At 37.6% G+C, this 24,762-nt stretch overlaps 5 protein-coding genes, 1 long non-coding RNA gene and 1 pseudogene across 11 annotated transcripts; 2 read left to right on the forward strand and 5 right to left on the reverse strand.

The window, feature by feature from the left end:
• Positions 1–1,747: 1,747 nt before the first annotated feature.
• LOC125587803 lies at positions 1,748–2,309 on the reverse strand. Its single transcript, XR_007324179.1, has 2 exons — positions 2,119–2,309; positions 1,748–2,000 (listed from the first exon to the last, which is right to left on the reverse strand). It is a non-coding gene; the product is annotated as an uncharacterized LOC125587803 (long non-coding RNA).
• Positions 2,310–5,864: 3,555 nt separating this feature from the next.
• LOC106398752 lies at positions 5,865–7,098 on the reverse strand (annotated as a pseudogene).
• Positions 7,099–7,502: 404 nt separating this feature from the next.
• Positions 7,503–9,202, reverse strand: LOC106400481. The gene is given in 4 exon segments (XM_048758994.1): positions 7,503–7,738; positions 7,740–7,775; positions 7,777–8,182; positions 8,184–9,202. Coding segments are annotated over 4 exon segments (1,107 nt in total). The 5' UTR covers positions 8,747–9,202; the 3' UTR covers positions 7,503–7,636.
• Positions 9,203–9,519: 317 nt separating this feature from the next.
• LOC106401895 (serine/arginine-rich splicing factor RSZ21) lies at positions 9,520–11,334 on the reverse strand. 2 transcript variants are annotated; one of them, XM_013842505.3, is made up of 6 exons: positions 11,160–11,334; positions 10,978–11,085; positions 10,804–10,892; positions 10,473–10,683; positions 10,172–10,336; positions 9,520–9,802 (listed from the first exon to the last, which is right to left on the reverse strand). In XM_013842505.3, exons 2-6 carry the CDS (start codon positions 11,064–11,066, stop codon positions 9,796–9,798), a joined length of 561 nt encoding a protein of 186 aa, XP_013697959.2. In that variant the 5' UTR covers positions 11,067–11,085; positions 11,160–11,334; the 3' UTR covers positions 9,520–9,795. The 2 variants fall into 2 exon arrangements, with proteins under 2 accessions (XP_013697959.2, XP_013697961.2); XM_013842507.3 differs by having other exon boundaries at positions 10,168–10,336.
• A 2,530-nt stretch (positions 11,335–13,864) lies between these two features.
• LOC106401544 lies at positions 13,865–16,363 on the forward strand. The gene is made up of 7 exons (XM_013842079.3): positions 13,865–14,178; positions 14,269–14,352; positions 14,422–14,598; positions 14,936–15,106; positions 15,203–15,418; positions 15,499–15,587; positions 15,673–16,363. The coding sequence occupies exons 1-7, from the start codon at positions 14,088–14,090 to the stop codon at positions 16,345–16,347; spliced, it is 1,503 nt and encodes a 500-aa protein (XP_013697533.2). The 5' UTR covers positions 13,865–14,087; the 3' UTR covers positions 16,348–16,363.
• Positions 16,364–16,413: 50 nt separating this feature from the next.
• Positions 16,414–18,264, reverse strand: BNAC05G19040D (RING finger protein nhl-1). Of its 4 annotated transcripts, none has more exons than XM_013842082.3 (6): positions 18,040–18,264; positions 17,799–17,969; positions 17,476–17,640; positions 17,186–17,386; positions 17,019–17,116; positions 16,414–16,953 (listed from the first exon to the last, which is right to left on the reverse strand). In XM_013842082.3, the coding sequence occupies exons 1-6, from the start codon at positions 18,092–18,094 to the stop codon at positions 16,858–16,860; spliced, it is 786 nt and encodes a 261-aa protein (XP_013697536.1). In that variant the 5' UTR covers positions 18,095–18,264; the 3' UTR covers positions 16,414–16,857. The 4 variants fall into 4 exon arrangements, with proteins under 4 accessions (XP_013697536.1, XP_013697535.2, XP_048614955.1 ...); XM_013842081.3 differs by having other exon boundaries at positions 16,414–16,949; positions 17,799–17,966; positions 18,040–18,219; XM_048758998.1 differs by having other exon boundaries at positions 17,799–17,966; positions 18,040–18,219.
• Positions 18,265–18,361: 97 nt separating this feature from the next.
• On the forward strand, positions 18,362–24,209 carry LOC106401170 (AP-1 complex subunit gamma-1-like). Of its 2 annotated transcripts, XM_048758996.1 has the most exons (18): positions 18,362–18,617; positions 18,870–19,172; positions 19,316–19,457; positions 19,561–19,734; positions 19,902–20,081; positions 20,546–20,700; positions 20,912–21,002; positions 21,113–21,276; positions 21,403–21,457; positions 21,547–21,669; positions 21,757–21,852; positions 21,977–22,104; positions 22,297–22,401; positions 22,512–22,765; positions 22,880–23,125; positions 23,224–23,399; positions 23,484–23,582; positions 23,747–24,209. In XM_048758996.1, exons 1-18 carry the CDS (start codon positions 18,586–18,588, stop codon positions 23,840–23,842), a joined length of 2,619 nt encoding a protein of 872 aa, XP_048614953.1. In that variant the 5' UTR covers positions 18,362–18,585; the 3' UTR covers positions 23,843–24,209. The 2 variants fall into 2 exon arrangements, with proteins under 2 accessions (XP_048614953.1, XP_048614952.1); XM_048758995.1 differs by having other exon boundaries at positions 23,224–23,582.
• The last annotated feature ends 553 nt before the right edge of the window (positions 24,210–24,762 follow it).

Here is a 24,762-nt window from a genome sequence, read left to right on the forward strand (position 1 = left end):
CAAGGATGCATGTATTTTCATGGTTTTGATGTCTTAAACAATCTTGTGATGTGCTTCTATTGAAAAGTGTGATTTTATATTCTTGTTATTATACAAAATAAAAATATTTAAGATATATATATAAAGTATGTTGTGTCAAAATAATTTTAAAGAGGTAATATATATAACCATTAATTACCATTTGGACTAGTTTTTTTTTTCGCTTTACCTAACATATGTGTATATATATATATATTTGACAAAAATGAAAGAGTTGGAAAATTAGGAACATTACTAAACCAGAGTCTGATTGACCATTCGATCTATAAAGTATGACTATTACAAAATTTTATTTTTATATTGCGAAGCTAAGTTTCATTCTTAAAATATACTAATTTTATTGCGAGATAGTTTTTTAAATCTATACTATTAAAAGGAAATCATTCCCAAAAACCTACTTTAAAAAGTTTTTTGGACATATTCATTTGTTAGTTTAACCTATTAAATACAACTAAATATTTTCGCTGACCCCATTTATAGCAACAATTAAAATTTGTTACATTTTAGTAAACTCACATTTATTTCACTCAAATGCATTTAGAAAAGATCGAGATTTTATAAAAGTTTGACATAAACCATATCAAATGTTTCAAATGTTATTTATATGACTATATAAAATCTATGCATGTTTTTTGTAAGGGTGTCAAAATGAGCTAGCTCCCTCAACTCAGCTCAGCTCGTAGTGAGCTCGTATCTTTCATAAGCTAATTAACTCAGTTCAACTCATTTATTATATGAGTTTTCATATGTAAACTCGAACTCAGATAATCTAGATCACAAGTTAAATGAGTTAGTTCGCGATCAAATAAAAAAAATTTAAATAAAATTACAAATAAAATATAGAATAAAATAATTTAAAATTTTAATTTAAAATTTTAATTTAAAAAACTAAAACATTAATATTATTACTGAATAAAACCAAAATATAATAATAAATTAATTAAAAGCTAAATTAAACCTGGAGGTCCAATGCACGTTTTGTACGAGGACAAAAATACTACCTAAACTAAACCACTATTCCTTAAATTAAGATGCGTCATGCATTCGGCTATTGCAAAAGTCATACATGCAAAAAAAAACATTAATTAATCCTAAAAACTACTTAATTATAATATTTGATTAAAATTATCAAATTTTCATTTTAATGTATAAAAACATTTTGACATTTTTATGCATATTACGGATACCTTTGCTAATATGATATTTTGCCGTTTAGTGTCGTTCTCCAATGATAGTTTCAACTATGGAGATTCTGTCATTTTACAAATTTATTAAAACTATTTAAACAAAAAAATCTTTATTACTATCGATAACTCCACTCTTATTCAATGGATTAACAATTTTAATGAAAATATAAGCTAATGGTGAACTATAATTTTTATCTAATTTGAGAATGAAGAATTTAAATTAAAAAATATGCAATAACTTAAGGCGATTTAAAATTTTAAAAATAATTTATTTTGTATGAATAACATTAATATTGCATGTTTCTTAATTTAATAGGTTCTGTTAAATTAAAATGTGAATTTGTTCATAACTGAAACATAATCGGATTGCATACTTTGGAAATGTATATATGTAACGAATGTGATGAAATCTAATGACAAAATTACTCTTAATTTCCTAAAACAAATTTAAATATTTAAATAAAATTTCAAGTTATAAATAAGAAATTTAAATATAGGTAAAACAAAATTACTTTTTATTATTTAATACTTTAATTTGGGTCACAAGGTGAACAACAATTTCTAATACATTAAGATTTATCAAACATTACTTTGGAGGAAGATGAGGGCGAGGACATATAGCATCACATGAAGTTTCGTCTTTCCAACATTTGCGATCTGGTCCTGGACAGCACCAACAATCTCTTACAAATATTCTAGAACACATAACATGAACACAATTTGATGGTATGACTATGTTTGAATCCTCTATTCCTCTAACATTCATCTTTGCACCTTCACATATAAATCATACATCAACCAACCATCAACGACGGAAAAATAAGAAACATTTTGAGAAAAAGGGAAAAAACAAAGAAACATAAATAATAAAAACGATAAAATATATACATACACTGATGTAAAGCAAAGAAAGATAGGATGAACATGAATATCAAGGATGCATGTATTTTCATGGTTTTGATGTCTTAAACAATCTTGTGATGTGCTTCTATTGAAAAGTGTGATTTTATATTCTTGTTATTATACAAAATAAAAATATTTAAGATATATATATAAAGTATGTTGTGTCAAAATAATTTTAAAGAGGTAATATATATAACCATTAATTACCATTTGGACTAGTTTTTTTTTGTTGCTTTACCTAACATATGTGTATATATATTTTCTTCTTATAGATTATTTAGAAAATCTTGCTATATATATATAGATTTGACTAAAGTCAAAGAGTTGAAAAATTAGGAACATTACTAAACTAGAGTCTGATTGATCATTCGATCTAATGAAGATTCTAAAATTTCATTTTTATATTGAGAAACAAAGTTTCATTCTTAAAATATAATAATTTTATTTTTATATTGAGAAACAAAGTTTCATTCTTAAAATATAATAATTTTATGGTGAATTAGTTTTTTTATATTAATACATCTTATATGACATTTAGAGCTGGGTCATCATATGCAGGGCCTTATTTTATATTAAAGATGTTAGGGATCAAATTTTATAAATATTTTACTGTAGGACTAGTGGTTTTTACCTGATTTTCTCTTTTCATACATAATTTGAGTTTTTTCCCTATTCATATTTTTATTGTTTCTTAACATATTAATTAATAATTACTGGCCAAAAATATTTTGGGCTTGAGTCTATTAATCTTCAAGTTCGGCCCTGCGCAAGAGTGAATAACAAAATGTCAAGAACACAAACATCACTAAACACCACTCTTCTTGTGTCCTCTTCGATAGTAAGAAGATTGATAGGCCATAGATTTTATCCACTTTTAGCCATTGTTTATAAGTGTTTTAATATATATTTACTAAGATATAGAGTTTATTTAGAGTATTTACAGGTTCAGGGATGATTTGGAGGAAATTGGTGATTTTGGTGTCTTTTAGTGTCTTTTGGAGCCTTTTGAATGCAGAGCTTCACAGACGCGTCAGATGTCTAGATATGGATGGAGACCTTCCCACCGTTAGATTGAGCCCATATATTAACAGAAGATAAAGATTTCAGTTAGTTTTCCAATGCCACCGGTTTGAGGTCAATCAGCATCCTGTAGCAGAAGTTATGCATGTTTTACCGAAGAGTGGTCAGTCTGCCTCGCGAGAGGAAGCTGTCGAGGAGATGAAGAACTGTCGATCGACGGTGCACCCTTGGTGTCGATCGATGGTGATGCCAGAATATGGGCCTAGCATATTTTATGACCGACTGAAGCCCAGAAGCAACCAAAAATTACCAGAATACCCTTGGACGACCTAAAACCCTACTTTTGTTATTTATATGCCATTGTTGACGGCTAGGCTATCTAAGCTTTATTCTATTGTTCTTTCTTAGTTTTGGGGTTGGAGAGAAGAGGGGAACTCCTTGAGAGTACTCTTGGAACTCCATTGGTTTTGGTTTTATTTATATTTTATGTTATTCATCTATTCATCTGTGATTTTTGTGATAAACTTCATGTCTGAATAGATCCACCTGTTAGATTTAGGGTTTATGAGGGATTAGCTTGTTCTAGAGTATCTAACTAGACTATTGATCTAAGTTGTTATAAACCTGAATAAGTCCTTATTAAGCTAGATCTGTTAGAAACAAACGACAGTTGATTTAGCAATCTAGTGAACATTAGTTCAACCAGCTGGTAAAGCTTGATAGGAAGGAGCCATCGATCGATTATCCTATAGATAAATCGATCGATGTTCTGAAAGGCAAATCGATCGATTACCAAGTGGTAACATCGATCGACGCTTGCTCGGCTCAACGAGCGAAAGCTGAGACTTCGAGATCCTATCAATAGATAATCCAAACAAACGAAAGTTGATAGATTGTTATTAAGTTGAGTTCTTTAATATCACATGCTTTAGTCTCTATACATCTATAATCCTGATTACCTAAACCCTAGATCTAGGAAACCATCCTTCCATCAAACAACTTTCAGTCCCTTAAGGACAAGTACCTTGTTCGACCTAGTTTACTATATTTACTGCATTATTAAATTTCTAGTCTAGCTTAATCATAAACTGCTTAGATCTATTGTGTGTCCTAGCTCTCTGTGGATTCGATCCCTAAGTACTACACCGAACCTCTAATTTGAGAGAGTAAAGTCACTCCTTAGGGTAATTTGAGTGATTAAATTTGGCGCCGTTGCCGAGGAGCTTTGATCGCCATTAGATCTTGTCTAGCTAGATTTAATCTAGGTTATTCCTATTGTTCTAAAAAACTCATAAATTTTTTTTTTCTGTTTCAGGTACATACATATGAGTACCAGAAGCAGCAAGGGAATAAGGCTCTTACTAGTAGAGTCACTGGATTTGGAACGCGTGATCCATAAGTCTAAGAGGGCAGTCGACACCCTCCAAGCAGTGATTGGCAGCGTAGAAATCCAAACATCGATCGACACTATTCATCCCGCGTTGATCGACACTATTCACCCGACGTCGATCGGCACTGTTCATCTCGCGTCGATCGATACTGTTCATTTGGGTACTGTTTATTTCGACATTGTTCATTCGGATACTGTTCATCCCGACACTGTTCATACGAGTACTGTTCACCTCAACACTGTTCACCAACCGTCATTCGACACTGTTCATCAACCGTCTATCGACAATGTTCTTCCGCCGTCGATCGACACTATTCTTCCGCCGTCGATCGATACTGTTAATCTGCCGCCGATCGACACTGTTCAACGCGACAATGTTCATCACGACACTGTTCATCGAGACACTGCTCATCGAGACACTGCTCACCGCGGCACTGTTCATCATGGTACTGTTCATCATGGTATTGTTCATCTGATGACCGACACCACTTGTGTGGAGACAGAGAAAGTCAAAGTGCTCATACTTCAGGTCAATGAGAATGGGATGTTAGACGAAGAAGGTCGCACTCGCAACAGCGCATGACAGTTGATTAATGCTCAGGGTGATGTGATCCCTGATGTTATTGATGTTGCTGAGATGAATGATTTTGATCTGAGCCGAGAATGGTATGATTGGGTAGGTCAAGACCCCTTCCAGGATCTTCTTCGTGAAGATCCCAGAAACCACATCGAAAAGCCTGAGGATCTAGTTTCAAGGAGTGAGCAGAATGAAATATCTGTAGACTACATACCCTGTAAGATCTTCCCTTATTCTCTCTCTGGAGATGCATTCCGCTGGTTCAGACAGCTGCAGCCAGGATCTCTAACTTGCTAGGAGGACATTACAAACACCTTCTTCAATAAATTTATCTATGAAGCAGCAGCAAATTTAGAGATTTAGATGAGATCTCTGTTGGAATATATGGCAGAAGATGATGAACAGTATGGATCTAGAGAGCCTAGCAGAGTTGAAGAAGCTGATACAAGGGATTTGGCCTCACAATCGATCGGCATAACGACTTCACCATCAGAGCTATTTCCGGCAACCTCCAGTCTAAAGAAATTATCAGAATTGTGTACGACATCCGAACAATCTCCTCTGGGTTTGCAGCATTTTCTTTCTATTATGTTTCTAGATCGGACAACTTAGTTGCCGATGTTTTAGCAAAAAAGTTCTTCAAGCTTATTTCTCTTTGTTACGGACATCATGATTTGAGCCATCGTTTTGGTTTCATTTCTTCTTTTTAGTTTTTAAATGAAATATTCAGTGAAAAAAAAGGCGTGTCACAAAAACAATTGGTAGCAGATACATTGTTAAAGATTCTTATTCCTTACTGTGTTTTGATCATATACAATTTCTATGTAGCAAAAGCCTTAGATTTTGATCCTCATCATCCTTCTTCTCTGAAACCCTAGTTCTACAAGCATGGTAACTAACAACGCAAACTACCCATTTAACCACATTCCCAACACAAATCAAACCAACATAGAGACCAGTGTACAAAACTCCATTTCCATTCGAATTCTCACTGTGCATCTGGAGTATAAACATGGCATCCTCATCGCAATAGCGAAGACCAAGAACATCAACATCATCCAAAGGTCACGTTTCTCATGTCCACTTCCATACCAATATGAAAGAGACAAGAGCGTTGGTTCCATATGCCTTTACCATCTTCTTCTTCTTCTTCTTCTAAGAGTGAAACAACCCAACCCATGTTCCATCCCGCACTCCATAGTCTCTACTTGATGAACTTTGCAGTCAGAACTATGAAGATAGTACCATGAATCAGAATCACCACCGCGTAGAACAGTTTGTAGAAGCTTTGGCGTGTCAGAGAAGCAATGAACAAGAAGTTGACTGAGTCTGAAAAAAAACTGAAGAAAACAGATGTTTACAAGAGGAGGACATAGAGTGATGTGATCAGACAACCTACAAGTCTGTTCTGACATATTTTGGCAGATCTCCGTACCAAATAAAGCATCCCCAAGAGTTTTTCCTCGTGCGTGGAAGATGCTGCAACGATCATGGTGGTGGTAAAGAGGTCAAGAAGGCTGTAGGGGAAAAAGTATAGCAAAGATGTCTGAATCAACCATGGAATCAGATCATTCTCTGGAAAATTTATCTGATCTTGAAGAAGGAAGTAACCGCCAAGATTTAGTTTATGGGAAGGGAACTGGTAAGCGAGGGAGATGGTGGTTTGGAGGGAAAGCTCGAAAAAGATCAAGAAACAAAACAGTGGGAGAGAGAGAGGAGAAAGAGGAAGAAAGCGGAAACTGATGTTACTGAAGAGTAACTTAGCAGCTCGTTTTAGTAGTTCCATGACGCTTAGCTTCTCATCTATCTTCATCTCCATCAATTTTGGTGCTCCCTTTCTCAATATAAGAAGATGACAATGCAATCAAAAATCTGATGTTTTTAAACATGTAAGTGCCAATTAGTCTTCCATTAACGGTCGTTGTCCCTCATTGAGGTTGACTTCATCTGCAAGTCACCGTGAAATGTTCAAATAGCAGTGGGGATTAAGTAGATAAGCTTCAATTCTATTTTATGGGCGACGTCTGAGTCAAGTTGAATTATTAAACTAACATATTTGTAGTTAAATTAGATGTGAATGTGCAAAAATCTTATTAAACTATTATATTTAACCACACAGGTGTGGTTGAGTGGTTTGGAAAGGTGCTAAGCATCCATTTTGACAGATTTGGAAGTGCTAAGCATCTATTTTGAAATCTAACAAACTCAGATTTATTTGTTTGTGTGGTATATGATATCTAACTTACATTGCAAACACCCAAGTTTTTTTAACACCGGTGGACATGTTCTCGTAGATAAGTCGGTTGGACCTCGGTCCATCGGATATCCCCGATAAAAAAAAAAAAATTGGCCATCGTGACTTAATGGCCAAGATTATGAACATTGATAGGTCAAAGAACAATACATTAAAAGGTAATGACTTTAAGGGCTTAAACTCAAATGTAAATAGCCCTCTTATTGTTGGATAAAGTAAATGTGTGACAAAGATGCCAAACTTTACTACAAGGAAAGCAAATACGATCAGACCAAAAGTATGTAGATGATTGGTGATGAGAAGCTATTTCTCTTACTTAGCAAAAGCCTTAGTGATCCAGTCTCCACATCACACTTCTTTTCCAAAACCCTTCGTTTTACAATCACAGTATAACACGACACTAGCCAGTAGCCACCCACTTGATTATATTCCCAACACAAATCAAACCCACGTAGAAACTTGTGTACAAGACTCCATTTCCATTACTACTCGAACTCTCACTGCATTTGAGGCATAAATACCGTATCCTCGTCGCAAGAGCGAATAACAAGAACACAAGCATCACCCAGAGACCACTCTTCTCGTGTCCTCTTCCATAGTAAGAAGACAAACTTAAAGCATCTGCTCCATAGATGCCTTGACCATCTTCTTATTCTTCTAACATGGAAACAACCAAACCCATGTTGCTGAACTTGGCAAGCAAAACTATGAAGATAGCACCGTGAAAGAGAGCCATCACCGAGTCGAACAAGATCCTACTTGGACTTAGATCTTCGAAGCTGCTGCGTGTGGTATAACTGCCACCATCTCCCAATACTAATGTAATAGTAGTACGAGTAATCACCAACTCTGATGAGAGAAACTATGTACAAATAGTTCGTTGCTGCGAAGAAGAAACGGAAGAAAACAGAGGTTGACATGAGGAGGATATAGAGAGAAGTGATCAGACAACCTTCTATTCTGTTCTGACATATCTCCACGGTTCTCCGAACCAACTGTCGTAGTCCTAGAGGTTCCTCTTCGCTTGTGTAGACTAGTGAAGATGCGGAGACTATGGTTGTGGTGGTGAGGAGGTCTAAGAGGCTGTATGGGAACAAGTATAAGAGAAATGTCGGGAGAAGCAGCGAAATCAGGTTCTTCAACAAGGCATGATCTCGAGGAGCGGTGTAGTAGTAACCCCAAAACTTGACTTCTCGAGAGAAGTATTCAGAAGCGACTAAGACGGTGGTTTGGAGAGAGAGCTCCAAGAAGATCAAGAAACAAAAGAGAGGGAGAGTGCAAATGAAGAGGAAGAGAAGGAGGTTTATGTTACCACAGACTAGCTTCCTTGCTCGTTTGAGTACATCAACGAACTCGAGATTCTCCTGAATCTTCATCTCCTTTTGCGTTTCTCTCTTATTTCTCACCAAAGAAGAAGATGGGGAGGTCACAGTTTGTGTAATAATGTAGTTGATATGCAGCTAATGGCCGTTTTCAATTAACGTTGACGTTGACTTGGTCCACAAGTCTGGCTACAATTCATTCTGGCAGAGGAAGAATATTCATGTCATGGGTACGTATGTACGATAAAGGAAAGCGTCAGTGGAAAATCAAATCATGATCACAGAAGACTCAACACATTTTCACAAGAAATACAAAAGGAAGCATCCACAAAGGGTTACATGTAATTTTAACTTTAACTAACCCCCAAAGAAAGATTAATAGTACCAATAGATGTTGAAAACTAGAGTGACCAAAAAGTGTGCAGAGAACCTAAGTGATGTGTAAAACTATTGGCGTGGCGAGCAGAGACCGAGGTAGAGGATCTTTCATTAGAAGCTTGATTGCAGATCAAGGTAAGAATGATGAGTGAAGAACAATGCAATCTTTTAAAAAGTGACAACAAGCAAATCTAGCTGATGATGGTTGAGATGATGATGATGCAGATTGATGGGTTGAAGATGACAAAGCTAAAGTTGTGGGAGACTAAGATGCAGCGCAGCTGCCGAGAGATCCCAGTATCTTACCAGAAATCATACCTCACAAGAAAGAAAAAAGTGAAAACACTTGAATCTTTTAGGTATATCACACGGAAGAGATATAAGAAAAATGTATGCAACAAAACACACCAGAAGCATATATATATATATATATATATATGGATGATATGAGTAATATTGTAGTCAAATAAAGCATGAAAACGACCTTAGGGTTCAAGCACGCTGAAGACAGCAAGCCAAGACGGTCGACAGTAGTCCAAGATAACAAGAACAAGACAGAGAGCCGTTGGAGAACAGCTTGAAGGAGAGTTCCAAATCACAGAAAAGTCTAATAAGACGCCACTGAGTCCATGCTCAACAACCAACCCTAGAAGAACTAATAGCATAGTAAACATATCCTAACGGGCACAGCAACACTCATCGTTCCTTCTTCTTCAGTAAGAGTCTCACACCCTGCAAGATAAATGCGAAGAGAATATGAGCCACCGACAAAAAAAAAAAAAGAGGATTCAGAGAATTATGATAGAGGAAGTGATGTTTCATATCTCAAGAAATTCAGCTGCTCAAGCTGCAAACATTCCTAATTGTGATCTTCTGTAACTAACCTAAGACTGAATGTAGTAGAGGTGAAGCCTATTGTGTCAGCTTAGACTATCTGACTTTTAGAGGGATTTACAAAAAATGATTAGGCATGGTAGATTATAGGGTTGTTGGTCTTGAGATCTAGAGTTCAGATATATAGTTCATTCATATGTAGAGACAAAGCCGGAGTTGAGAATGTTTAGATATCAATCATATTAAGGAAACTGTGAACTTACTTACCCATTGGCATATGGTGAACGTCTGCCATAGGGCGAGTCTCTGCGGCGAGGGGAGTCACGTCTTGAGCTACGATACGGTGGTGGGGATCTGCTGTAGCGGCGGGGTGGAGGTGGACTCACACTGCGACGCCTTGGAGGAGACCTTCTTCCACGAGGGCTGATGCTCCTGAACGAACAAGATGGATTCCCCAATGAACAAAAAATGCATATCAAGAATCAACCCACTGCTTTTTCTAGCAATTGGCAGTACTTTAAAGAACAAGAATATTATTGAAGTAGCAATGTTTTAGTTAAAAACTCACCTGCGTCCATATCCATAATCAGGACTCCTACGGCGAGGGCTAGGGCTTCTACGCCTCCCATAGCCTCCTCGACCACGGCGACACTCCCTCGCAAAATGTCCAGGCTCTCCACACTCGTAGCACTTGGAGTCCTCAATACCACCGCGACGGCCACCACCTCCACGACCTCCCTTATCTTTGTGAGAAAGCTCCACACGCCACCCGTTCTTCCCTGAAGACCATGTCTCAGTTGTTAACAAAAGAAAAAAAGTTACAATCTTGCAACAAAATTAAATCAAAATCAAAGCAACAAAACTAATCACAAACGTATGAGATTGAGATTAACACTGACCATCCAAAGCCCTGATTGCATCCAAAGCATCTCTTTCGTCATCGAACTCGAGGAAAGCGTAGCCCGGTGGCCTACGAGCTACCCAAACACTGCGATTTGATCTCAAGCCGTCAAAATTAGCCCACTGTTCAGAAAACAAAAGTGACTAAAAGATTAAATAGCTCAGAGATTTACTTGCGAAGGACGCCAAAGATCCTGAATTCATCTTCGAGTTCCCTTTCGGTGACCCGGGGGTCCAGATTCCCGACATAAACCCTTGTCATGTTGCCAAATCAGACAAATCTGAACGAACCCGAATTGTCAGTTACAGAGACTTGATGAGAAGATATCGAACCTGAGAAATCGAAGTATGGTACCTGAGAATCGAGGTCTTACGGCGGAGTGGGGAGGATGTATTAGGGTTCAGACTTGGGAGAGGAAAGAGAGCACGAATGTTCGAGGACTGATAAGTTAGTTTAATTATAGTGAAAGAATTTTACAAGTAAGTCCCTTCTTTGAAAGAAATTTTCACAAGAAGTCTGATATTTCACAAAAGGAGTTAATTTAAGCATTCAACTAGATTTTGATCAAAGCCCATATTTATTTTCCTTTTTTTTTTCAATTGACAAATATTTAGTAAATGTCATATTTCATATATTTGTGTTTTATTTTATAAAAGACTTAAACTTTTTATTTTTCTTTATCGTGTTTCATTTTAAATGACTATTTATATTTAAAAAATTAAACTTTATTTCTTTAATGAATTAAGTTGGTATAACTCTGATAAATTAATTTCATTATGTGGTTAATTTTTTTAATAAAAAAAATTATATACTTTTAATAAAGATTTATACTTTTCAATGAAAAAATTTATTTTTTTATGAATGCTTAAATTATATTAAGAAAATTAAAAAAAATAATTAAGAATGGTTGAAAAAAATTATTTGAATTTGGACTCAATGGCCAAAAGAAAAAAAAATGTGAGAATTGAATCTGATTTCTTAATCGGCTCAAATGGCCCAATAGAGATCTGAAGTGGACAGTGGGCTGAATCCAAAAAAATGACCCAATATAGATGTGTTATTAATATTACTTGATTACCCTTAATGAAACATGCAATGTTAGTAAAGAAAATGGCAGGCTAAGGTAAAAAGGACAATAAGATCCTACTTTAATAGTATAGATGGATTTTTTCTCCTCTTTTGTTTTATGTTAGTCTAGATGTTGGCGAACTTGCTTTCATAGGTTTCTTACTATCCAACACTGTTCAGCAAGTTGCATATGTTGATTCAAGGAATCAGTGAATCAATACTACATATTTCTTAGTGGTTCATTTGTTTCTTAAAGATATATAAGCAAGATTCTATTCAATTGCTTCAGTGTAAAAATAGTGTATATATCGATACCCAGCGGCCCATCTGATTTGGTTTTGAGACTCCTCATGACTCAAGTGAAGACTCAACACGAACTTGTAGCTCACCAAACTATTTTGTCTATCTGATGCGTATCGAGCTCTGGTATTTTCTCTTGTATGGTAAGATTTTAGTTTTTGTTTTCCTTTTTTATAGGATAACCTCTATATATCTATTTCAAGAAGAGTTATTCTTGGGTTCATCCCCTACGGTGAACCTCACCAGCCAATAAGATTTCATTATTTCAAATTCGATATCTTTTAAAAAAAGAAACAAAATATTATCAAATTATATTATGTTTTTAAAATAAAAAAAGTAAAAAAAAAATAGCAGCTACAAAAAAAGAATTAAAAAAATCTTTTTAACGTCGTCAGCAAAATACTAAACCCTAAATCCTAATCCCTAAACCCTAAATCCTAAATCTTTGGGTAAACCTAAACCTTGGGTAAACCCTAAACCATTAGGTAAATTCTAAACCCTTGGGTAAACCCTAAACCCTTGGATAAATCCTAAACTCTAAATAAAAACACTAAACCCTAAAACTCTAAACCCTAAATTCTAAACCCTAAACCCTTGAGTGTTTTAGTGTTTAGTGATTTTGATTTAGAGTTTAAGATTTATCCTAGAGTTTAAGATTTATCCTAGATTTTAGGGTTTACCCAAGAGTTTAGGGTTTAGGATTTAGGGTTTAGGGATTAAGATTTAGGGTTTAATGTTTTGCTGACGACGTTAAAAATATATTTTTTTGTAATTACTACTATTTTTTTTTTTATTTTTTTTACCTTTTAATTTTTAAAAAATAATATAATTTGACAATATTTTATTTTCTTTTTTAAAAGATATCGAATATGAAATAACACAATCTTATTGGTCGGTGAGGTTACCAAGAATAAGTCTTTCGAGAAAGGCCAACACATTGTAAAGGTCAAACCACAGGTAAGCTAAAGACTAACATTTGTGCTAATCAAATGCAAAAGCTTCCTTCTACCTTCTTATGTGATCGAATCTGTTATTCTTCCTGATGCAGGGAGTAAGCAAAGGCCTAGCCGTGGAGAAAGTCATACACCGAATGGTAGAGAATGGAAACTCACCTGACACGGTGATGTTTGAGAGCATATTAAGCACAGTGACAAACCCGGACCTCCCAATGCGACCAAAGATCTTTGCCTGCACGGTGCGAAGAAAGCCAAGTACTTCCTAGATGATGTCTCTGACGTATTGAAGCTCCTAGCAGGACTAGCTACTGCATCGAGCAGCTCCAAGCCTGAGCATCAACAAGGAACTTCTTCCTCACATACACATGTGGCGTCTGAGAGCATCATCTGATACCAAAAAAAAGAAATGTATCAGAGTGTGAGTAACAAAAAAAAAGAAATTATTTTTGTTTTACCAAGCTTGGGGGATGGTGTTTTCTTCTACCTCTTTCATCTCTTTGTATAGAATCATCTTTTGAAGATCTCAATGGTGTATTCACTCGTAACAGAGTAACCAAATGAACAAGTTGGTTTTGTATATGACATATAATAATCTTGTGAGCATTTTCTATCACACTAATAGATAACACAGTTGACAGTCCCTTGGACGTTTGTTACAACGTCTTCAATAATATCATGCTGCTAATAATTTCTGGCATTAAAAAAAGCTGTTGTGCCGACGTTTGATGACATGACACGTGTGTCGCTCGTCTACGTCTCTCTCTACTTTTGTTGTCTCCAACCTTTTTCTCCTCCCTTCCTCACAAATTGTCCCTACTTCCTTCACCATTTACACCATCACTATTTCCTTTGATAACCATTTCCTCTTCAGCATAAGTATCTATCATTCACATTGTTCTCTGTTTTTAGATATGAACTAGGGTTTTAGCTCTTCACGTCTCTCCCGAAACTAAAAGTAATGAAAAGGGACTACTTTCTGTTTCTGGGTATCATCATTCTCCTCTTCTCTGGGCTTGTAGCTTCAGCTCCTTCATCAACTTCACCAGCGAGTTAGTCTAGTCTCACTCTGTTTTTTTCTTTTTTCTTCACAATGGGTCGTTTTTCGATCTTTACTCACGTTATTCATCCTCTTTCCGCAGAGATCGTTAGTGGGTTCATCTCAAATCACGGAACTTCCCTCATGAAATGGCTATGGTCTCTCAAAACCACCTCCAAAAAAACAGGTTTCCAAAACCACTACTTCATCCGATTATAAAGTTTTGATTTTTATCTAACTTTCTTCTTCTAATCAGCGGTTTCCACGAAGTCGATGGTGAAATTCGAAAATGGGTATTCGGTGGAGACGGTCCTAGACGGAAGCAAACTCGGCATCGAGCCTTATTCTCTCCAGGTCTTGCCCAATGGCGAGCTTCTTATTCTGGACTCCGAGAATAGCAACGTTTACAAGATTTCATCTTCTCTTTCCTTATGTAAGCTTCCAACTTTTTTCCCATTTCGAAACTTTGGGTTTGTGTGTCACATTGCTGTACTGTTTGATTTCGCGTCAGCCAACGTGGGTTTTCAATATTTGATGATCGTGTGAAAGGATTGTGTATACGGACGTATTTTCTCTACCCTTCACGTGGAAAAAGATACTATTTTTCTTACCTATTCGCTGTACACTCTGCACATGGACTTATTTACTTATTGCTGTTTTTAGGTTTAAAAATGTTGAAAATTAGGAGATTTTTGCTGCTTCTTTGTTCATGATTTAATAGATGGTCAAGAAATGCTTTTAACTGCACCATTAACATTGCAATATGGCAGATAGTAGACCAAGGCTTGTTACTGGCTCACCTGAAGGATATCCAGGTCATGTGGACGGTAGATTACGAGACGCGAGGTTGAACAATCCAAAGGGGCTTACTGTGGATGATAGAGGGAATATCTATGTTGCAGATACTGTGAACAATGCTATCAGGAAGATCAGTGAAGCAGGTGTGTTTCTTTTCCTGTTGTTTTGTGGTTTCCTTTTTGGATAAGTGTTGCTTGGTAAGAATCAGATTTGAGAAAGAAAAAAAATTGTGATGGCAGGAGTCGCAACCATTGCTGGGGGGAAAATGGTTCGTGGGGGAGGAGGTCATGTGGATGGTCCGAGTGAAGATGCAAAGTTCTCAAATGATTTCGATGTTATTTATGTTGGAAGCAGCTGTTCCTTGCTGGTTGTTGACCGTGGAAACCGAGCTATCAGAGAGATCCAACTCCATTTCGATGACTGTGCTTATGAATATGGAAGTGACTTTCCTCTTGGTAAGGCGTTGATGTCTCCTTCCCTTACTAAAATCATCTTATATCTCTGAACTCAATGCTGTAATTTAAAAATGTTGCAGGGATTGCTGTTCTTATAGCGGCAGGCTTCTTTGGTTACATGCTGGCTCTGTTGCAACGTAGGCTCGGTTCTATCCTTTCATATCACACTGTAAGTGTCCAAATCGCATCCTAACATCTTAAACATTACCATCTTCTGCTGTAACCAGCAATTGTGGTTGTTGTGTTGGACATAGGATCAAGAAATATACAAAGCCGTTCCTGATCAAAAGCCTTTGAAACCAGTACGATCATCTCTGATTCCAACCGGAGATGAGCAAGAGCAGCAAGAAGAAAGCTTCCTCGTGCCGTTACGGGTATTCATGTCGAATGCTCGGTTGTTTATAGCGGAGCTGTTCAGTGGAATGTTTCCTGGTCTCAAAAAGAAGCAGACAGTAAGCTTCAGCTTCAACCACCAAGAAACGAATCATTCTTCTGCTTACAGCACAGCTCCATGGCCAATTCAAGAGAGCTTTGTGATACACAACAAAGACGAACCACCACCTCCCATCGAGACCAGAAACCCCACTCCCAAAAAGACTTACCCTTTCATGTCCAAAGACGCTGAGAGTATTCAACAGCTTCGCATGAGCCGTTCCTTGTTCAGAAGCTTGGACCCTGAATTCCAACAGGAGCAGCAGCATCACCGTAGGCATCACTCAACTATCCCACACACTCATTATGAGAAGATCAGTGGGAAGACTAGTGAGATTGTTTTTGGACCGGCCCAGGAGCAAGACCAGAAGCGTGTGGCAGCAGCAGGTACTGCTAAGCTTATGGAGTGTGAAGATCAGATGAATAGTCACCAGAATCTTCATTACAGAGCACACCAATCTGTGAGTTACCCATACGGTTACTATTCCTATACATAAGAAGAGCATTGTAGCTTTGGGTACAGGTGGGTTTTGAGATGGTTATTTAGATTTTGTAAGAAAAAGTAGCAAACTTTAGTTATTATTCCGTGATATAAAAGAAAACGACGAGCACTTCCATAAAGATTCTTAAGCAAACGTTCAGCACAAAGCTACTTTAATTCCTACAACACAACATTTACAAAAGATGTAGCAGTGACAGTTTCCTGATCAGTGCGCTCTTCAGCATTATTAGTTTCTTCTGCGTCATCAAACGTAATCAGGTCCATAAGATCATCAGAGGGTTTCAGAGAAAGCTGCGGCTGTGATTGACTTGGGGTTTCCTGATCAGGCAAAGAGACTGTCTTGTCTAAAACAGCTACATTGTTGGGCTGACACATGAAGAAAAGAGGAGATACCACTGACCATACTAATCTACTTATTGCGGAATACATGAGGGAAAGGTGAGAAACGATCATCATAACTAGTCTACTTAGTAGAGAAGAAAGGGTTGATCCATCGACTAGGTTTCTAGTGTAGGAGAAGAAGGTCCGAACTTGTTCCCCCAATTTGATTAGGAGAAGCTTCCACGTCGCGATGAACGAGAGGTGGTTCACTTCTTCCTGTCTATTAACGATTTGGTTAAGAGAATCTCAATATGAATGAAGTTCTTACAATTAATGTGAACTTACATGACGAATGATGTAAGGGCGAGAAGCAAAGCCAATGGCTACACCGAGAAAGCATGAAAGGGCAATCCCTATTGACCAAAGAGAGTATGTCCCCAAATCTGAAAACATCAAAAGAAGAACCGTTGAAGTTTCTATAAGCAGAGAGTATCAAATAAAAAAACACATACTAGAATGAGAGCTTTGGAGGCAATCCTCCTCTTTTAGATTAATCTGGCGGATCATTTCGTTTCCATGATCAGAAACAAGCAAACAACATCTTTGAGGAATAAAAGTTATCTCGAAATCACTAGAGAAAGTTGCATTCTGTGCTGGTCCGTCTCTATGTCCAAACTCCTTTGAGGTTCCTCCAGCAATTGTGGTTACATAACCTACAAAGCTCATTCAAACAAAAGATAAATATATTTTCTAACCAAACAAGCATTGAAGCAAAGGGGCACAGTACAAATTGATTAAACACCTGAAGAGCTGATCTTGCGTATAGCTTTATTGTTCTTATCAGCAACATAGACATTCCCTTTAGCATCCACAGCGAAACCACGCGGCTTGTTGAACCGGCTGTTTCCAGCGTTGCCATCTAAATAACCGGGATTCCCATCCCCAGCAAACCGGTTTATCACACTATCTGCACAAACACACACACACATCTGAAAATCTCCACATAAAGATAGTTAAAGTTTAAGACTTTCACACACACAATCAAAAGCCCACAAGCCCTAATACACAAACACAGTCACGACGATCCGATTCATACAAAAAGGGGTTGGCTTTCAGTGTGTTTACCTACGGACAGAGGAAAAGAAGTAGTGTAGAACGTGCTTCCAGACGAATCAAGGACGATCATATTGGACGATCCTGGTAGAGCATGAACCGTGTGTGGATTCAGACCAGACTTATGACCATCAACCACTGTGGTAACCTCGTACCCGTCTTCTAAAACTGGCTTACCCTCTACTGTATGTAAAACAGAATCAAAACCATGAGAGTAAACCTCAGGTAGCAGTTATATCAAATGAGCACTTACCCAGATTGAAAACGAAGAACGAGAAGAGTAACAGGGAGGAAAAGGACCAAGCCATGTCGGAATCGATGAGGGAGTTGAGAAAGCTACTGTGCGGATCTCTTTACTTAATGTTGCTGCTTAGCATCTTTAAAGTTCATTCCTTTTACTAAAGTGTGACTCGCACTTCTTCTTTGTGTAATTGGGGGATTGCTAGGGCCCTAGGAGAAAAATAATCTGCTGTGGTGAAGTGTAGGGAAGAGAATTGGGGAACAACCAATTATATTTAAACGGCCCAATAACGGCCCGGTTTGTTTTATGACTATTGACGAAACGCAGCCGTTTTAATGTAAGCTAAAGTCATGTTATACAAAAAAAAAACGAGCATTGTCGTTCATCGAGATCCAAATCTCAGTTTCGTTTTGATCTCTCGTCTTTGATCGCTAGTCGGAGCTCCGGTAACGGATCCGGGACAAATTCGGCGGAGAAATCTGCTTCGCGGCTAACTTGATTTGTAGATTCTTCCTAAAGTTGCCGGCGGGCGAAGGGACAGCTCTTCCACACCCAATCATGAATTCAATTTTTTCCGGTACTCGTCTAAGGTAATTGGATCCTCTTCATTTCTGTTTCATGTTGTTTATTATTGATCAACGATGCATTTGATATAACATATACAAGTGTGAGGAGGAGGATTTGAAGAAATCGAGCTCGTTCATTTCATGATTTGATTCGATTTGATTTTGGCACCCTTTTGCTTGTTGTGTTGAATATTGGAAGTTAGATCAGTTTGAAAATTTGCGTAATTGTATTTTATGATTCTGAAGTTTAGGGTAACATGTGGATTTGATTTTCAGGGACATGATTCGATCCATAAGAGCGTGCAAAACAGCTGCGGAGGAGCGTGGCGTTGTGAGGAAAGAGTGTGCTGATATCAGAGCATCCATTAATGAAAATGACCCTCATGATAGGCACCGGAACCTCGCCAAGCTCATGTTCATACACATGCTGGGTTACCCGACGCATTTTGGTCAGATGGAGTGCTTGAAGCTTATTGCGTCTCCTGGCTTCCCAGAGAAGAGGATTGGTTATCTCGGGCTGATGTTGCTTCTTGATGAGAGACAGGAAGTGTTGATGCTCGTCACAAATTCATTAAAACAGTATCCTTTAATATATATTCTTGCTCCGTGTTAGTGGGAAAACGTATAACTAAGTGATTTTGGGTTGCATTGCTGTGATGAGAATTCGGAAGGGGTAAATATAGTGATAGATTTGTTCCAGTTTAGCCTTAACTCACGTGCAGAGATCTTAACCACACGAACCAGTACGTTGTAGGGCTCGCGCTCTGTGCTTTAGGGAATATTTGCTCTGCAGAAATGGCTCGTGATCTTGCGCCAGAAGTAGAAAGATTGATCCAGTTTCGTGACCCTAATATCCGTAAGAAGGTGAAGTGTTTTCTAGTTCACATATATATGGTTTGATGGAGTTTTGAGCGCTGTTGGTTCTGTTCCTTCATTTCTTTGACCATTTATGTTGTATTCTCTGCAGGCGGCACTTTGCTCCACTAGAATAGTAAGGAAGGTTCCAGATCTTGCAGAGAACTTTATAAATGCTGCTTCTTCCTTGCTTAAAGAAAAGCATCATGGGGTTCTTATAACAGGAGTTCAACTTTGTTATGAACTCTGCACGATCAATGATGAGGCCCTAGAATACTTCCGAAAGGTGGCTCCATAATTTTCTTTAGACACTCAATTTATGCAAACATGAGCATTGCCGTATAGTAGTTTAATGATCTTCTGTGCACCCTCTATTACTTGTATTATGCGTCTGTGTACTATATTTCTTCTGCAGTAAATTTACTCTCTCTTGTCATTCTGTTGTATGTGCAGAAATGCACGGAGGGGCTGATAAAAACTTTGAGGGATATTACTAATAGCGCATATCAGCCTGAGTATGATGTTGCAGGGATCACAGATCCTTTTCTTCACATACGGTTACTTAAGCTCCTGCGTGTTTTAGGCCATGGTGACGCTGATGCTAGTGATTTGATGACTGATATACTTGCCCAGGTTAGTCATAATTTAGCAATCTAGATCTCGCTCACCATTTTCACATTTGCGATGGAATTCCCGTAGGAACCATAAAATTTGTCTTTTATTTCTTTTCAGTTGCTGTAAATATATAATTTGGAGAAATGTTGTAGGAAGAAAAAAAATGTGTATGGTAGCTATGCCATCTCATGTGCTGGAACTTATTTTGTAGCATAACTGGGAAATAAGTTTCTTTAGTTGATAGGGGTGCTCGGATATCATTTTCTTTGGTAGATACGAGACTTGTTAGTACTGAGATTACTTGGACCTTTAGCCAGATTTAGCTTTACCTCTTTTGATGCCGCTTCTGTTACATGCTTTGTTAAAATCTTTTCAGTTTAGAGTCAGGGATCTAATGTAGTTTACATAATCTTCCAGGGTCCTTGATCCTTACTGTTATGATGAGAGATGTCTTTATTTTAGTTGATTTCATGCTATTGTAGGTGGCCACAAAAACTGAATCAAACAAAAACGCAGGAAATGCCGTACTCTATGAGTGTGTTGAAACAATCATGGCCATTGAAGACACCAGTAGCTTGCGTGTGCTTGCTATCAATATCTTGGGAAGATTCTTATCTAACCGCGACAACAATATCAGGTTCGACTCTACCTCAATTTATTATATGTTGAGAACTAGCTTGCTTGTTTTTTTTCTGTCTCTCATCTTGTCTGGTTAACCCTATGAAGCACCTTGCGCTCTTGTTATCACCCAGCGCTTCTTTCTTAGTATTCGTTTTATTTTATGTTTTCTCACTCTTGTTTTCTCAGACATGTTGATTTCCCCTTATATCATATTCTCGTTCTCTCAGATATGTTGCATTAAACATGCTGATGAAAGCAATCGCGTTTGATGATCAAGCAGTGCAAAGGCACAGAGTTACAATCTTAGAATGTGTTAAGGTATTGTTTTTATAACTACCAGAAAAATATTTTTAGAACAACTGTATGTAATAGTTTTCTCAGAGAAAGAATACATATTAACTTACCTTCTGCTTCCATCAACAATTTAGGACCCAGATGCTTCCATCCGGAAAAGAGCTCTTGAGCTCGTCTCTCTTTTGGTAAATGAGAACAATGTCAAACAACTGACAAAGGAGCTGATTGATTATTTGGAAATCAGCGATGAAGATTTTAAGGAGGATCTTAGTGCGAAAATCTGTTCCATCGTTGAAAAGTAAGTATTCTGTTTGAGAAAGTGAAGAACCACTTGCTTTTACCCCTTTTTATGTTCAAGACTAGAGGTGTGAGTGTCTGGTTAATTGGATTTTGTTTTGATTTGTTAAGAATTTCGATGATGTAGGTTTTCTCCAGAGAAAATCTGGTACATTGATCAGATGCTCAAGGTTCTGTCGGAGGTATGGATTGAAATGCGAGACATCTGCCTAGCTCTTTTTAATTGCTTTTTTGTATCGGTCTTAACCTTACTCCTATTCCATGTTAGTAGGCTGGAAAGTTTGTGAAAGATGATGTGTGGCATGCACTGATTGTTGTCATAAGTAATGCATCAGAGCTTCATGGATATACAGTCAGAGCATTATACAAAGCAGTCCTGACATATTCGGAACAGGTATGTCTTATTTTTCTTATGTTCGATTGATCCATTCTTCAATTAATGTAATCCTTTCTAATATGGTTTCTTTGAGATTTCAAACAGGAGACCCTTGTCCGAGTGGCGATTTGGTGCATTGGGGAATATGGTGATTTGCTGGTTAACAATGTGGGGATGCTTGGTATTGAAGATCCAATAACGGTGAGCATTACCGTACCAATTTTAATTCATTATTTCTCTTTATGTGATATGCAGATGATCTTGCTTCTTGGGATTTCTTGTTGACGGAAAAAACATGCAATGACTGGTTGACTGCCTTGGGCAGGTAACGGAAAGTGATGCAGTTGACGTTGTCGAGGATGCCATTACTCGCCATAACTCAGATATGACTACCAAAGCTATGGCATTGGTTGCTCTGCTGAAGCTGTCATCCCGCTTTCCTTCTATCTCAGAGTATGTTCGAGTTTTTTTCAATCTCAGTGTGTGTTTTATCCCAACTCGTTTATCTTATATCTGTACCGAGTATATGAATAGTGAATTTTGGCTGTCTACCAGAAACTGTAGTGTGTTACCTTCTGATACCTGTTTGTTCGTGTCCTCAACTCTCTTTTGCTAACTAAACAGTTCTCTAAAATTCAATGGCAGGAGGATTAAAGATATAATTGTGAAGCAGAAAGGGAGCCTTCTCCTTGAAATGCAGCAGAGAGCTATTGAATTCAATTCTATTGTTGACAGGCATAAAAATATCAGGTGGTTAAATAAATTCCATCTTTGCCTTTTCGTCATCCATCTTCTAGTGTATTTTTTAAAAATTTATTTTCCCCTCAAATCTCATGAAAACGAGGTCTCTATGCATATAGGCCTTCTCTAGTTGAGAGAATGCCGGTGCTAGATGAGGCTACCTTCAATGTGAGGAGGGCTGGCTCTTTACCTGCGTCAGTTTCAACAATGGCCAAACCTTCAGTTAGTATTCCAAATGGTGTTGCTGCAGCTCCACTAGTGGATTTACTGGACCTGGGTTCTGACGATATCATGGCTGCACCTAGTTCATCTGGTGCAGATTTCCTTCAGGATCTTCTGGGTGTTGACTTAGGATCATCGTCAGCACAATCTGGTTAGTTCTTTGGCGTCTCTACAACTGTTTTTTTTTTTCATTTTATGGTGTACTCAGCTATGATATTGTGTCGAATGAGCAATCTTTTCCTCTTATGGCATTGCAATGTTTCAGGTGCAACCCCGGGTCCAAAAGCCGGTGCAGATCTGTTGATGGATATTTTATCAATTGGGACACCTTCCCCGGCACAAAACAACACATCATCAGTTGATTTGTTATCAACACCTGGCATTAACAAGAATCCTTCTAATGCGCTAGACACACTTTCTTCACCAGCTCTACCTCACATAGCAACGACTGCTTCTGCTGGTGGTATGTTCGATTTGTTAGATGGTCTTACTCCTAGCCCATCGAAGGAAGGTAAGAAAAAGTCTATGTAATCACTGAAACAAAATCTATACAAATCATTGAAACTCTTTTACGAAGATGAATAACTTTGTTTTCCTCCTTGATTGCAGCAACCAATGGTCCAGCATATCCACCTATTGTTGCATACGAGAGCAGCACCTTGAAGATTGAGTTCACATTCTCAAAGTCATCAGGGAACCCACAAGAAACAAATGTCCAGGCCACTTTTATAAATCTATCTCCTAATACTTTCACAGATTTTATCTTCCAGGCTGCTGTTCCAAAGGTCATTTCAGTTTTCTTTTTTTCTCCCTTATTATCCAGTTATCAAAATTTCTTTAACATTGTCTTTCGTTCATTTAATCTCCAGTTCCTCCAGCTGCACTTGGATCCAGCAAGCAGTAACACACTCCCGGCAAGCGGTAACATCACGCAGAATCTGAGAGTCACAAACAGCCAGCACGGCAAGGTATATATCCACTTTCTCTGTTCAGCTTCCTTTTTTTATTTTTTGTCGTCAACATTCTGTTTAGCACTCAACGATCAAGAACTCAGTATATGCTCATATAAAGATTGGTTGATCCTCTGGATTAAGTGACTTGACACTAAATTGGTTTAATGTTTATATGGCAGAAATCTCTTGTGATGCGCATGAGGATTGGGTACAAAGTGAACGGAAAAGATGTATTGGAGGAAGGACAGATCAACAACTTCCCTCGTGGGTTGTGAGGCTGATTGTATTTTCAGCATAAGGAACTTTGAGTATTTATTATCAGCATCCCTATTCCAAAAAAAAAAAAAAGGAAAGAAAGATATGTCTTACCCGAGCAGCTGACGCAACAAAATCAGCTTTTATTTTCCTACTTTTTTCATCCGTTTCCTGAAACTTTGGCTTTGTTTTGGATTTGAGATTCTTCGTGTTTCTTTTTGAACAAAATTTCATATGTTTTTGAGTCAGAAAGTGATGGAGGAAGAAGCACACAAGTTTGTCTCGTGTATAAAACTTTAAAAGAGATTTGATTGCCCACGAGATGTATTTCTAGTTACAGTTACAGCTTCGTCTTTGCACAAAAAGGTTTTGTATTTTATTTGCTAATTTACTGGCCAATGTAATTATGTCACCTGCTCGGATATGATTTTGAAGACAAACTGTGACTTGAGAGATCATTGATAACTTCATGAGTGTTCTTTTTTTTTTTTTTCTTTTTTTTTTTTTTTGAAACACCATGAGTGTTCTTTCTTGAATGCTCTTTTGGAGCATAATAACAAATAAGGGTCATCATACCTACCAATAATGATTTCATCCCATTTTTAGGGATGTCAAATGGGCTAGCTGTCCATGGATAGCCCATGTCCAAATCAATATGGACTAATATGGATAGCCCATATTCGTCCGGAAAAATGTATGTCCAAATAGACGAGGCCCAAATAAACCCATGGTCCAAATTGGCAAAACCAAATGGACATGGACAGCCCAAAATTTTAAAATGTTTAGGGTTAATCGATTTGGGGAAAAATCAGAATTCTCTTTTCGTGAATCACGAGAGAGAGCTCGATCTTCTTCACTTCATCTTCTTCAGTTCATCTTTTTCACTCTCGTAACCCAAATCTCTTTCTCATAACCCAAATCTCTTTCTCGTAACTCAAAC

Source organism: Brassica napus, chromosome C5, assembly GCF_020379485.1.
Source record: "Brassica napus cultivar Da-Ae chromosome C5, Da-Ae, whole genome shotgun sequence".
NCBI lineage: Eukaryota > Viridiplantae > Streptophyta > Magnoliopsida > Brassicales > Brassicaceae > Brassica > Brassica napus.

Bases quoted from the DNA above. Each gene is read 5' to 3' on its own strand.
- LOC106401895 (XM_013842505.3), bottom strand. From the start codon at position 11,066: ATGACAAGGGTTTATGTCGGGAATCTGGACCCCCGGGTCACCGAAAGG. The intron at 10,893-10,977 runs GTAAATCTCTGA...ATCAAATCGCAG, and splicing joins ATCTTTGGCGTCCTTCGCAA to TGTTTGGGTAGCTCGTAGGC. The intron at 10,684-10,803 runs GTCAGTGTTAAT...CATGGTCTTCAG, and splicing joins TGCAATCAGGGCTTTGGATG to GGAAGAACGGGTGGCGTGTG.
- LOC106401544 (XM_013842079.3), top strand. From the start codon at position 14,088: ATGAAAAGGGACTACTTTCTGTTTCTGGGTATCATCATTCTCCTCTTC. The intron at 14,179-14,268 runs GTTAGTCTAGTC...CTCTTTCCGCAG, and splicing joins TTCATCAACTTCACCAGCGA to AGATCGTTAGTGGGTTCATC. The intron at 14,599-14,935 runs GTAAGCTTCCAA...GCAATATGGCAG, and splicing joins TTCATCTTCTCTTTCCTTAT to ATAGTAGACCAAGGCTTGTT.
- BNAC05G19040D (XM_013842080.3), bottom strand. From the start codon at position 18,094: ATGGCTTGGTCCTTTTCCTCCCTGTTACTCTTCTCGTTCTTCGTTTTC. The intron at 17,387-17,475 runs GTGTTTAATCAA...TGAGCTTTGTAG, and splicing joins ACGCAAGATCAGCTCTTCAG to GTTATGTAACCACAATTGCT. The intron at 16,950-17,018 runs GTAAGTTCACAT...GTTAATAGACAG, and splicing joins GCCCTTACATCATTCGTCAT to GAAGAAGTGAACCACCTCTC.
- LOC106401170 (XM_048758995.1), top strand. From the start codon at position 18,586: ATGAATTCAATTTTTTCCGGTACTCGTCTAAG. The intron at 21,458-21,546 runs GTATGGATTGAA...CCATGTTAGTAG, and splicing joins TGCTCAAGGTTCTGTCGGAG to GCTGGAAAGTTTGTGAAAGA. The intron at 22,105-22,296 runs GTATGTTCGAGT...ATTCAATGGCAG, and splicing joins CGCTTTCCTTCTATCTCAGA to GAGGATTAAAGATATAATTG.